This window comes from Panthera pardus, unplaced genomic scaffold (genome assembly GCF_024362965.1).
Source record: "Panthera pardus isolate Hobbes unplaced genomic scaffold, ASM2436296v1 HiC_scaffold_21, whole genome shotgun sequence".
NCBI classification, from domain to species: domain Eukaryota; kingdom Metazoa; phylum Chordata; class Mammalia; order Carnivora; family Felidae; genus Panthera; species Panthera pardus.
This window is the reverse complement of record NW_026526777.1, coordinates 25,210,334-25,223,183: the sequence shown is the minus strand read 5'-3', so window position 1 is coordinate 25,223,183 and position 12,850 is coordinate 25,210,334. Positions and strand designations below refer to the sequence as shown.

At 49.0% G+C, this 12,850-nt stretch overlaps 1 protein-coding gene across 3 annotated transcripts in view; it reads right to left on the bottom strand.

The window, feature by feature from the left end:
* The window catches only part of PM20D1 (peptidase M20 domain containing 1), a 33,108-nt gene that overhangs the window by 10,085 nt on the left and 10,173 nt on the right, over nucleotides 1-12,850 (bottom strand). For 2 of the 3 annotated variants that reach the window (XM_019433675.2, XM_053909002.1), the window contains 9 exons: nucleotides 11,210-11,296; nucleotides 8,882-9,114; nucleotides 8,387-8,473; nucleotides 7,167-7,300; nucleotides 6,762-6,881; nucleotides 5,981-6,056; nucleotides 5,548-5,609; nucleotides 5,222-5,300; nucleotides 2,873-2,944 (listed from right to left, as the gene is read on the bottom strand). In XM_019433675.2, coding sequence (XP_019289220.1) covers nucleotides 2,873-2,944; nucleotides 5,222-5,300; nucleotides 5,548-5,609; nucleotides 5,981-6,056; nucleotides 6,762-6,881; nucleotides 7,167-7,300; nucleotides 8,387-8,473; nucleotides 8,882-9,114; nucleotides 11,210-11,296 — 950 coding nt within the window. The remainder of the gene's footprint in view (nucleotides 1-2,872; nucleotides 2,945-5,221; nucleotides 5,301-5,547; nucleotides 5,610-5,980; nucleotides 6,057-6,761; nucleotides 6,882-7,166; nucleotides 7,301-8,386; nucleotides 8,474-8,881; nucleotides 9,115-11,209; nucleotides 11,297-12,850) is intronic. The other variant, XM_019433683.2, reaches the window with a different exon arrangement.

Here is a 12,850-nt window from a genome sequence, read left to right as displayed (position 1 = left end):
GGCCGTCTTGCTCACCATTTCCCCAGGTGTTTAGACCATAGCAGCCACTCAATAAACACTTGGTGAAGAAATGAAGAAAGCAAAGAATCTTTTCTACCACACTCTAGATAGGTAGACATCCACCCTCTGAGAAACTCATTATCATCCAAGGTACCATATTCCCAAACTCTCCTTTAAGTGGGGGCTTCCTGAAACATCTCCCAGTAGCCTTATTTTTCTCCTTGAGGCCCATTCAGCACAAACCTTCTACAGGGTAGCCTGGCACATTTCTGAAGACCGTTCCTCATAGACAGATGCCAGGGACCTATTTACAGCCACAACATGGGAGAACCCAGTTACAGGTGGAGGAAGAGGGTTCTGGGAACTGTTTGTGCTCCTGCCAGATCCAGTCCTAGGCCCTGCACCCTTGGCCCTCGGACCAGCACGGTGTCTGAGGACAGAACCCGATGCATGGCACCAGGGCATGAGGGAGAGAAAGGACCAGAACAAAAGGGTGCTGTGTGCTTTCAGGATGATGGGAGACTTTCCATTCATTCCTCACTGGGGCAGGTGGGCAGGCTGGGTCCAGGGGTTCCAGGGATTTCATGAGATAGATTGGGAAGGGCACTATGGCACGGGAACAGAGAGGAGGGAAGAGTGCCAGAATCTGGGGAGACGAAAACCCCAGCTGGTGGAAAACAGCCCTTGGAAAGGGCATGGAGTTGGAACGAGGCTGGAAAAAAACTGGTTGAAAGAAGTTCAATAGGGGGAATTCAGTGATTTCCTGGCCCCGTGATCCTCCAGGGAGAGGACAAAGGTTGGCACTTGATGAAAAGCAGCAGAGCCCAGGGCTCACACCGGTCCCAGCTTCCCCCGAATGCTGGGTGACTCTGGGCAGGCCATCAGTCCATTGCCCCCACCCCCCCGCACTGAGGGGTGTGCCTCCCACCCTGCGTGAGGACAAACAAAACCCTCAGGGTGAAGAACTTAGGGAGAAAGGACCACGAAGTCTAAGAGGGGCTGCGCCTCGAGGATCCGCACCAGAGACTCAGGGAACACCACCTGCCCCTGCCCCTGCTGAATTCTGGAACATATCATTCATTTGAGAGTTGTTGGGTTGCCTCTTGAGGTCATTTTTTGAAGGATTAGATTTACCTTTTGAACTCTTTTTTTTTTTTTTTTTTTAGCTTAACCTGCCTTTTAAATAAGCTAGCCTCTCCTGAAGATGACAAACATTCCGAATAATGTCTACTCACCCTTTATCTTTCAGCTCAAATGCCGCTTCCCCGGGGAAGGCTTGCCCACCCCCATGCCAGGTCTGGTTCTCCGTTTGGTTCCCCACTAGCACCTGGGCCCTCTGCGTCAGGGCACAGCTCGCAATTACGCACTGATTTTAATAGTTTTTAATTTGGTGTTTGTTGCAGGCCATTGCGAGGCTCTGCCCTCAATCCTCTTTACTTCTAATTTTACACATCCTTCCTGTGGGATTTGATTGACTCCAGAGGTTTCATTTATGTTAATAACACTCCAGCCTGTATCTCTTGTTCATTCGCTCTCCAAACCCGAGGTATTTATAATTGCCTATTTATAATTTATAAGCTTCTCAAACTTCTCGGCCATTACGTTTCTCTGTGAACTTGTTCTGCTTCCTACACTCTTGATCTTGGTTAAAGGCATCGGCACCTGGCCAGCCACCCAGGTCACAAACCTTGGAGCCATCCTGCCTTTCTGTCTCCCCGTGCCTGGGACACACCGCATTCTGCTGACCCCATCTCCCACGTCCCTGGCAGGTGCCCTTCTCCACCCCATCACCCGGGCCCAGTCCACTGCCTGAGAGGCTGTAACAGCTTCCTAAACACCTCTTCCTATTCTGACACTTCCTCTGCATTGCCACCAGCACCAGCTTCCTAAAAGCACAGCTGGGGACATCACGGCCCTGTTGGAAGACCTCTAACGGTTCCCTCTGTCTGCCAATCAGAGCCCCAAATCCTCAGCAAGGTACGCAAGGCCCTGACCCCCACGCTACAACTCCGTTTTCACCACCTGCCCCTTTTGCCCGGTGGGTCCTCCTCTTTAGCCTTATGTTATTTTAGCCTGACTCTGAACGCCTGGCTTCTATAAGGTGCTGTTTGTCCTTTCCATTGCAGCTCAAGTTTCTCCATCAGAAAAGCCTCTCTTGACCCTCAGAGGTAGTGATAGTTCCCTTCCTTGCACTGGTCCTTCGGCTGTTCACCCCTAATTGTTTTAATCGTCATCCGGTGTGGCGGTTCTGGAACTAGCCTGCTAGATGTGCAATCCTGGGCAAGTCACTCACCTGCTGTTGTTTGTTTGTCTTGTTTTGTTTTTGAGAGAGAGAGAGGGTGCAAGTGAGTGAGGGGCAGAGAGAGAGAGAGAGAGAGAGAGAGAGAGAGAGGAAGAAAGAGAAATGGGGCTCATGCTCACCCCAAGCGGGGCTGGAGCTCACCCGACGTGGAGTCAAACTCACAAACCGTGAGATCACGACCTGAGCCGAAGTCAGATGCTTCACTCACTAAGCCGCCTAGGTGCCCACTTACCTGTCTTTTTGATCTGTGCCTCAGTTTCCCTGTTAAAGAAGGATGATACAATTCCTACCTCATAGTGGGCGGTGGGCATTCAATGAGCACGTGTACCCTTAGGACAGTGCCACACGCAGTTGTCACCATTTATCAGGAGTCATCTCCCGCCCCCAGGCTCCCTGTACCAGAGGTCTCCTATTCCTAGCCAGCTACCCAGAAGCCTTCGAAAATTGTCGATGTTATTGAACAAGTCAACAAAGGCAGGTGGGCCGGCCCTGGGATTGCAGCTAAACCCAGATCCAGAGGACCACACCTCCCTGACACTGAGCCAGTTGTTGGAAACACAGGTTACGTACCTCCTGGACTGTCTGTGCAGGGTCAACCCGGAAGTTGATTATGGCCTGGGCCACCGGGGGGATGACATTCACCTGGAGAGGGAACCACAAACCCTGGGCTGAGCCACCCGTGCTCCCTGCCCAGAAAGGGCCAACCATCCCCAGTAGAGAAAAAGGAAGCTGACTTGATTGAAAGGTCCAGGGCTTACGGTTTGGCCAGCCCCTTGTCTCTTCTGGGCCCTTGACAAGTGGTAATGTTCAGAGCTAGAGATGTGTTTCTGTGTTAGGTCAGATTTCCATGCTTCTTGGGCCTGGAGGGGGGGTCTTGGGCCTGGAATGCTGCTCAAAGCAAGACCGTTTTCTCTGTGACCACCCGGACATGTCTCTTTTGGCCCCGTGCAGCGCCACACTGGCAGTCTCGTGCATACGCTGTTTTTCCCAGGGCGCCCAGGACATTCCCGCAGCGGTTACAGCTTACTCCGGACAGGGCACCCAGAGCCTCTGCAGGCCAGTCATGGTGTGTTTGCTCCCCGAAGGGGACGATGAGGGTGGTTTCCCATGTCTAATTGCAAAATTTGACTCCGTTCTCTGCCTGACCAGGAAGAACACAGGCCTAATTGGAGAAGAGAGTGGATTTTTTCCTCAGGGGCCATGAGAGAACAGATGCCTCGACTCTGAATCTTTCTTTGCACTGGTTTGGTGCAAAACAGCACCAGACTAGGGACAGAAGAACTGGGCTGTTATAAAGCACCTGTGTGATTTTGAATAATTATAACCTGTTGGTGCCTCTGTTTCCCAAATGGCGATTGGAACAATAGTACTAGGAGAGCTGTGAAAAGGATCAAATAGAGTAACAAATATGAAAGGATTCTGGACAGATAAAGTGGGATTCAAATGCAAGGACACAGTACTGTTATTCTGGTGAACACTTTAAGGCAGCTGAAGACAGCTCGGGTCTGGCCGACGCACTGGACACTTCAGTCAGTCATGCCAGGAATTCACTGGGGTGCCAGGCTCAGCCTGGGCCCCAGATTACCAGAGCTCCGCAAGGCCACACTGTGTGCAAGGTGAATGGCACTCCTTAACGTTGTGCTGGTGGTACTGGTAGTAACTGGAAGGGTGTCACTTCTCTCAAGTTCTCGGAAAGGCCTAGGCCCAGGCTAACCAGTGTGGCTGTGACTTCCTTCGTCCCTCCTTCCTTCTGTCTCTCCCTCCCTCCCTTTCCTTCTTTCACAGGCTTCATACCCAGCACAGAGCCCAATGTGGACCTTGAACTCACAACCCTGAGATCAAGACCTGAGCTGAGATCGAGAGTTGGACACTCGACTGACTGAGCCACGCAGGCACTCCATGGCTTCTTCCTTTAAACAGAGATGCCCCTTAGTGGCTAATCTAAATGGAAGTAGACCAGTTTGCCAAAAAGTAGTTCTTGGAAAAAAACAATCACTCAAAACTTATTACTGTGAGAGGGGCGCCTGGGTGGCTCAGTCGGTTGAGCGGCCGACTTCGGCTCAGGTCACGATCTCGCGGTCCGTGAGTTCGAGCCCCGCATCGGGCTCTGTGCTGACCGCTCAGAGCCTGGAGCCTGTTTCCGATTCTGTGTCTCCCTCTCTCTCTGCCCCTCCCCTGTTCATGCTCTGTCTCTCTCTGTCTCAAAAATAAATAAACGTTAAAAAAAAAATTAAAAAAAAAAAAAAAAACTTATTACTGTGAGAGTAAACTTTATAGAATTTATGTTTGCTAAGGTTACCCATTATTTAGTGTATTTTGGGAAATGACAATGTATACATATTATGTGTTGTATATATCATGAATGTTATCATAGATTTTATAAATGGCAGGTGAGTTTCTCTCTTTCAACACAGGGTAACACTAGGGGAAAAGACATTAGTCATTCATTAAATTTGTTAGGTGGATAAATCTTCCAAAGTATGATGAAGAACAATCAAAAGAGCCTTGATGGTATACATGTTAGAATATTTAGTCTACATGACCAACATGCTAGGTAAATATATATCACGTTGAATGAGTATAGTTCACAAAAATTAACTCCCAAACCACCCTCCTTCATACTAGTGTAATGGTTGCTTTTGAAGGGGTACGGATCCAAGGAACCTGAGAGGGGCCACGGACACCCCTCGAAATACACATATATAAAACCTGGCAATTTCAGAGGGTTTATGGACCGCAGCTAGAACACCTGCTCTTGTGGCTTACCCAACTGATATCATTGTACAATTCAGCATTGGGCCTTCCTACTATTCAAACTGTAATCCGAGAAGGAAGAAGGAGACAGGAGATAAAGCCAAAGGGTAGAGGGCTGGGTGGGCAGTGAAGAAAAGGTATAGGGGAGGATCCAGGAGATGTTACCTTGACTCCTGCATTGAACATGGTGAGCGCCGTGGTGGTCCTGACCAGTGCATTGGTTATGTAATTCCTCTCTATTAACCTAAAGCAAAAGGACAAAGATCAGACAATAGGAAAACCATCTAATGTGAAGAAAAAACAGGTTGAAGAGCACCCAGTTTCCTGAATCTTGGAGATCTTTAAGACTAAGAGGGACATCCTGTATATGAACTAGATGTAGCATCTGGTGGCTAAGGGATGATTAGTCAAGCCCAGTTAAGCCAAGGAGTGGGGACTGGGTAGGTCTGGTGGGAGGGGAGGATGAGCGAGAAGGAAAGAGAAAACTTTACCTGCTTACAAGGGGCCCAAATAGCCACAGGTTGCTCAAGATTATATTGGTAGGGAAGGGAAACTGCAAGGGAAAGAACCAGGTCAGCGGGATCTCAGAGGCGTCAGCCTACCAGGGTCACTGTACCTGAGGCCTGGGTCTCTCCCTGCTTTATATCTGCCTTGAGGGCCCTCAGTGGTAGCCTCCAGGATGGGTGGGAACCAGTTCCCAAAGGGTGCCTGGTTGTGGCAGGTCTCAGGGTCTCAGAGAAGCACTAAAGCCCTGGGACCAAGCCAGATCTTTAAGCCTTGGCTCAGCCTCTGGCTGAAAACAGGTGAGCATGTGCAGAGCCCTGGTCAGCAGTGGGCCCTTCTCTTACTCTAGAAGCTACTCCTCTGCCACCCTTTCTTCCCCTTCCACAGCTGACCAGGAGCATGTGAGACTCCTTCTCCCACCTCATGTGCCAGTTCCTGCAATGTCATTTTCAGTAGTCCGCTTCCAAACATGTTCGGCATTGGTGTCTGCTCCAGTCTAGAAGAGAATGGGGTTCTCAAGACTTCCCCACCCCCAGTCAAAGGTCAGGGGTCTGAAGAGAAGGAGGGAGACAGGATTTTTCAACAGGCCTGGTGAGGATGTCTCTCATTCACCTTCCTATCACCTCCACCGACCCACCCGTTTGGAGATCTCCAAGCACAGATGGAACCACCTCTAGTCCATCGGAAGAAGCTGCCCCTGTCTACCGAGTCCAGGGAGGCACCCCCACTGTCATGTCACCTACAACACTGTAGCACAATTATCAGTCTCTGCTGCGAACTGTGAGTTCCTTCTGGAAAGGCACTGTCTGTTTTTTCCACCATTGTATGCCCATCACTGGGCACAAAGCCTTAAACACTGCTAGATAATCGGTTACATATTTCACTGACTTAATACAGATCTTCCCACTTTGCTAAGAAAACCCAGCCAGAGGTGAGACCCTGAAATGCTCACCTGCGGCCTGCAGCCCTCGTGTCCTGACCTAGCTTTTATTGGCCAGCTCTCGCTTGCAATATGGATAAACCCTCCTCTGATCTCTAGCCCCCGCCTGGGTACTGGTGGCTCTGTCCTCTCTGTGGCCCCCGTCGTGGCTTCTCAGCCCAGCTTCAGGCCAGGCAGCTCAGCCCCTTCAAACTCAAAGTGGGAGAGCGCCAAGTCTTCCAACCGGAGTCTGGCAAGGGGGCAGAGGCAGGTGTTGCTTACCGGCTGACGGCGGCTGCGAGGATCCCAATGCTCGTCTCCTTTGGAGGAGCTGAAGAGTGGCCTGGAGTCGTGTTTACTTGCAGCATGAGATTAATTGCACCCTTCTCTGTGACTGCAATGCTGTAGGAGAGGATCAGAGAGGGCCCTCCCGACTTCCTCCCCCCTTGAATTATCCCATGGGACCAGTGGTTTAGAGGGCTAGGAGGTTGGCTTCATGCTGCTGTAAACAATCTACAATAGAGGAGAAAGCGAAGGGGGAGCCCAGAACTGGTTGAAGATCAGGGCAAGAGGGGTAAAAGAAAGAGTTGTCTTAGTATGGCCCACAGACACCAGGCTGGAGTCATCTGAAATGGGATGAGGACACCTTCCAAGGTGGGGGCAGGGGGGATGGGGTACTTTACTCACATGGCAAAGGGCTTCTTGAGGTTGGGAATGAAACCATCCAAGATGAAGTTACCCTCGTCCACAATGAAGGCCAGCTGGACACCCCTTGCCTGTAGCAGGGCTGAAATCTTCTGAGCCCCATTGTGGCCTGAGATCTGTAGACATCGAACCCACACCCACAGTGCTCCTCAGCCAGACCTCCAATAGCTAATGAAGACCCATTCAGCATTGCTAGGGACTCCAGAACCTCCCTTCCCAGTCTCCTTCTTGGGGTGGGGGAGAGGGAGGGCAAGGGCCTTACACAACCCTGCTTCACAGAATCTTGGAATGTCACAGCTGAAAGGGCCAAATTGCCCTCATTTCACAAACGAGGAGACTGGGACCCACAGAACGAGGTGACTGGCCCAAGGTCAAAGTAACTGACATCACTGGAAATAAAACATTGATTCCTTGCTCCCTGTTGGTTCTCTTTCTAGCACACCAGTGTTTCTCAGGTGTCACTGATGGAACACCTGCCCGCCTCAGATATTACCGGGGAGTCTGTTAGAAATTCAGATCTAGGAGTATCACTAAATGAAAGGAGGCAACCTTAAAAGGCTACATACTGTATGAGTCCAACTATATGACATTCTGGAAAAGGCAAAACTATGGAGACACTAAAAAGATCAGTGGTTTCCATGGGTTGGGGGAGGGAGAGAGGGATGGAGAGGTGGAGCACAGAGGATTTTTAGGGCAGTGAAACTACTCTGTAAGAGACTATAAATGGTGGATACGTGTCATTATATAATTGTCCAGACCAACAGAATGTACACCAAGAGTGAACCTCAGTGTAAACTAGTCCTTTGGGTAATTACGAGTTGTCAATGTAGGTTCATCAACTGTCACAAATACCACTCTGGTGGGAACGTTGATTATGGCGGGGGCTGTGCATGTGTGTGGGTAGGCGGTATAAGGGAAATCTGTCAACCTTCTCATTTTTGCTGTGAACCTAAAACTGCTCTAAAAAATATAAAGTCTTGTAACAACAAATTCAAATCTGTGTCACAGGGCCTGGGAATCTGCATCTTGGTCATGGGATTTAGACAGTTTTGGCACACAGATACCTAGAGAAGGTGGCAGTCCACCACACCATATTCTGGAGGCCCTGCAGCTGGGAAGCAAGCTGGACTAGAGTTAAACACCCTCCCCCCCCACTCCAAACAGGGGTCCTAGAGATAGTTTATGGGGTAAGGAGGCTCTACCTCCTCATCGTGGCCCAGAGCAATGAAGAAAGATCTTCGGGGGATGTAGTTTCTGAGCAGCAGGAGCTCCAGGGCCTGCAGGATTGCCTGGGGGATAGAAGCACAATGGAAGAAGGAGTATCAGGGCATTGGCGACAGTCAGCTGCCTGCATCAGGACTGGTGCGATCAGACAGACTGTCTTTAAAGAGAACAAGCTCAAGTGGTCCTGGGGGATGCGATGTGAGGAAGCGTGGCTCTGCGTAAAACATTTACCACCTGGAGAAAAGGATAAATGTGTCGCTGTCAGAGCTACAAGGATCCCTGGAGATCACCTACTCTAGCCCTTATTTCCCAGTTGAGAAATCAAGACCGAGAGAAGTGATGGCTAGAACCCAAGTCTCCTGGAGCTAAGGTTTTTTCTACCATAACCTCCTGCCTCCCGGGGGTCAGGTGAGAGCTTCACCATCCTGGGCGAATCCTTAGGGCCCCAAGGCGAAGGGAACAAAGTATTTCACCATTACAGAGTTCTTGTTGTCCAGTGTGCCTCGGCCATGGATAAAGCCATCACGCTCCAACCCAGAGAAGGGGGGCACCTCCCATCCTTCGTCAGGGGCAGGCACCACATCACTGTGAGCCAGAAGCATGTAGGGCTGCAGGCTGGGATCTGAGCCTTGGACGGTGAACAGGTGACTGTACTCTCCTATGACTTCATGCTGGACAAAGCTGGTTTTGAAAACTGTAGGAAAGACTAGAGGGAAAGGGATGAAAAGCAGCGAGAGAGAAAGCCAGATATAACAATTGCCTTTGGTTTTTCTACCATTTGATACAAAATGCGCACCCCTGTCCCTTTAAAAAAGATTCTTTTTTAAAACGTTTACTTATTTTTGAGAGACACAGTGACAGAGTGAGAGCAGGGGAGGAGCAGAGAGAGAGGGAGACAGAGAATCCAAAGTAGGCTCCAGGCTCTGAGCTGTCAGCACAGAGCCCGACATGGGGCTTGAACCCATGAACTGTGAGATCGTGACCTGAGCCGAACTCGGACATTTAACCAACTGAGCCACCCAAGTGCCCCTCCCTTTTTAAAAAAACATAAGCGTCCTTTAGGAAGCCTTCTGGAACAAAGTCAGTCTGATTTCTGATTTGCCGAGACAATCTCTAAAATTCCTCTTCCTCATCTTTTAATGTGCCACTACTATGTAATAATGTGCACATCAAGATTCCATCATTATGACAGCTAAAAGATCAAGATCTGACTTGGTCTGATCTCTAACATGTTATGTCAAGTATACGCTACAGGGTTATACAGATGCTAGGGGTGTGTAATTTTATTTTAATTAATTAATTAATTAATTAATTAATTAATTTTTTTTTTTTAATATTTATTTTTGAGAGAGAGACAGAGAGCAAGCAAGGAAAGGACAGAGAGAGAGGGAGACACAGAATCCGAAGCAGGTGCCAGGCTCTGAGCTGTCAGCACAGAGCCCGACGTGGGGCTTGAACTCATGAACTATGAGACCGTGACCTGATCCAAAGTCGGACGGATGCCTAACCGACTAAGCCACCCAGGCGCCCCAGTTAAATTTTAAATATAGTAGTCTCTGATATCCAAATTACCTGGGACCAAACACGACCCTTATATCAAAAAAAAAAAAAAAGACCTTTTTTTAAAAATAACATTCCTACTGTACATGGCAAATATGGAGAGATTGTTCTGCCTGGCGTAAAGCCATACTTCTGCCTGAGGGTGTGGATGTTCTCAAGGTCAATTACTCAGGTCACAGGTAGTGGTAGAGAAGGGACTACTGGGTGCAGCCAAGTACCTAGGCCAGCCTCTTCCACCCCCAACAACTTTGGAGAAGCTGGTTTTTTATTTGATTTAGGAAGAGGGTCTCGCTACTCTCCATGAGCTTTTCACACAGGGAGTGGGGAGTTCCAAGTCTCCTTCTTCTTCTTCTTGACCCATCCTTTCTTCAGCTCACAAAGTTGCTGACTGACTCAAAGTTCAGAAATGGGGCAGTAAAGAATCCAAGAAAGGGCCTGGGTGGGTGGGGTGTGTACATAGGTGTATATGGAGGTAGGGGTGGGAGGCACATGGGGTATAGTTCTGGAAACTTGCATAGAAGAAGGAATTCCTGGTCCTACTTATTCTTATGCTGTGCCTTTTTTTTTTGTTGTTTTTTTAATTTTTTTTTTTTAACGTTTTATTTATTTTTGAGACGGGGAGAGACAGAGCGTGAACAGGGGAGGGTCAGAGAGAGGGAGACACAGAATCTGAAACAGGCTCCAGGCTCTGAGCTGTCAGCACAGAGCCCCACACGGGGCTCAAACTCATGAACCGTGAGATCATGACCTGAGCTGAAGTTGGACTCTCAACCGACTGAGCCACCCAGGTGCCCTAATAAGGTTTTTTAAAAAATATTTATTTATTTTGAGAAATAGAGAGAGCACTAGCAAGCGAGGGGCAGAGGCAAAAGGAGAGAAAGAAGGAATCCCAAGCAGGCCCCACGCTGCCAGCACAGAGCCCAACACGGGCTTGAACTCATGAACTGTGAGATCATGACCTGAGCCTAAATCAAGAGTCAGACGCTTAACCGACTGAGCCACCCAGGGACCCCTTCAAAGGCCAAATAAATCTACGGTCTGTACTCTGCCACTGTTCTGACTCCTGGAGACCTTCTATTCCTCCCCATGGTGTATAAACTCAAAATAGGCCCACAGAATTTGGCTGTCCTCTGGTCAGTAACAAAAGAAGCTCTTTATCACCTTGTAAAAGAATCATGTCTCCAGGGCTACTGCCCCCTCCCCGCGCGCCCCCCGCCCGGCTTCCACAGCTTGTGGCTGACCTGAACGAATGTATTCTCCAAACTCGGCCAGGGCTGTTGTGTTTATCTCCTTGGGGCCGAAAGACACTGTTGGAATGTGGATGGCACCTGTCAGGGTCAGGGAGTCAAGAGATGGAAGGTTACAGATGATAACAACCATTCGTTTTCCCATATCCCTCTGTGCATAGAAAGTTCTTTTGCATTCACAAACTTATTATGGAGGGCAGAACAATCCTATAAGGGGGGCACTGCTATTTTCCCTAATTCTAAAGTGAGAAAATAAGCTTAGAGGCATTAGGTGAGCTGCTCAGGACTGTCCTGAGACAAGCAGCAGAACTGGGATTTCAACCCAGGTGGTTTGTGTTTGGTTAGGCTAATACAATTCTTCTTAATTTTTTTTTTAACATTTATTTTTTGAGACAGAGAGAGACAGAGCATGAACGGGGGAGGGTCAGAGAGAGGGAGGCACAGAATCCGAAACAGGCTCCAGGCTCTGAGCTGTCAGCACGGAGCCCGACGTGGGGCTCGAACTCACGGACCGCGAGATCATGACCTGAGCCGAAGTCGGCCGCTTAACCGACTGAGCCACCTAGGCGCCCCAAATTCTTAAAAGAAAATAAAGTTCAAGATAGGGGCAGGGGAGATGGACTGGAGTAGATTTTGGACCCTAACCTTAAGTAGGAAGCTGCTATAAATTGCTTCTAAGTCTCACTCTGCCTCTGAAACCATCATCCCTTTGATGAACCAGAGGAGCCCGCTATCCTGGTTTCCTACATGAATGAGGAAGCTTGTTCCTCATGGACTGGCTCATCTGGAGTCTAACTGATTGCTCAGCCAAGGCCAGCTTTTTTGGGCACATGATGCCTGGGAAGTGGTAGATTTAGAAGTTCCCAAACAAACTCCTTAGTCCTGAGTAGTCTCATCCATGTTATCCAAATATTTACCTAATTGTCATTAGGCTTATCCTTTTGAGCCATGAAGGCTTTACACTGTAGAGTTCCATTATTATACGTAAACACCAATGGGAGGGGAAACACAATAAATTATGAGAATGCTTTATTAGATATCCCAACACACGGTGGGAAGAGCAAAAGCACCTAGGCAGTGTATTTGTCAAGGGAAGGCCTATGAAAGACAAACTCATCTCTTGTGAGAAGTGAAGTGATTCGTTTTCAGAAGTACCAAATAAAAGCTGTGCTGTCCAGTTAACAATAGGTTTACAACCTATTAGAAACTTGAATGACCCGCCCCCCCCAACAATGGAGTCCCAAACCCTTAGACACTTCACTTCCTGGTTCTGCTTCCCTTCTCCATTTCACGGGCTTTGCAATGAGCATGTGCCAAAAGAACTGAAGTCTCTGCGTCACCTCGAGGAATGTACATCTGTTCCAATCAGACTCCTTTTCGCCTTACGTGGGCATGGGCGACTTCCGGGTAAGACTATCACTTCTGTAGCACTCAGCCAATGAGGAATCAGGGAAGGGAGTTGCACGCTAGGAGATAAATTGCCTGCTGTAACTGCCCCAAGTGTGCGGGCCCATCAGACACCCACTCTTACACGAACGTTGATTAAAGTCTCACTTCATTCTGCTCCGAGTCTCTGTGTCCCTCCTTTGACTGAGTAGGCCCATTTCTCATATTTGGGGGCTGTCTGGGATTCAC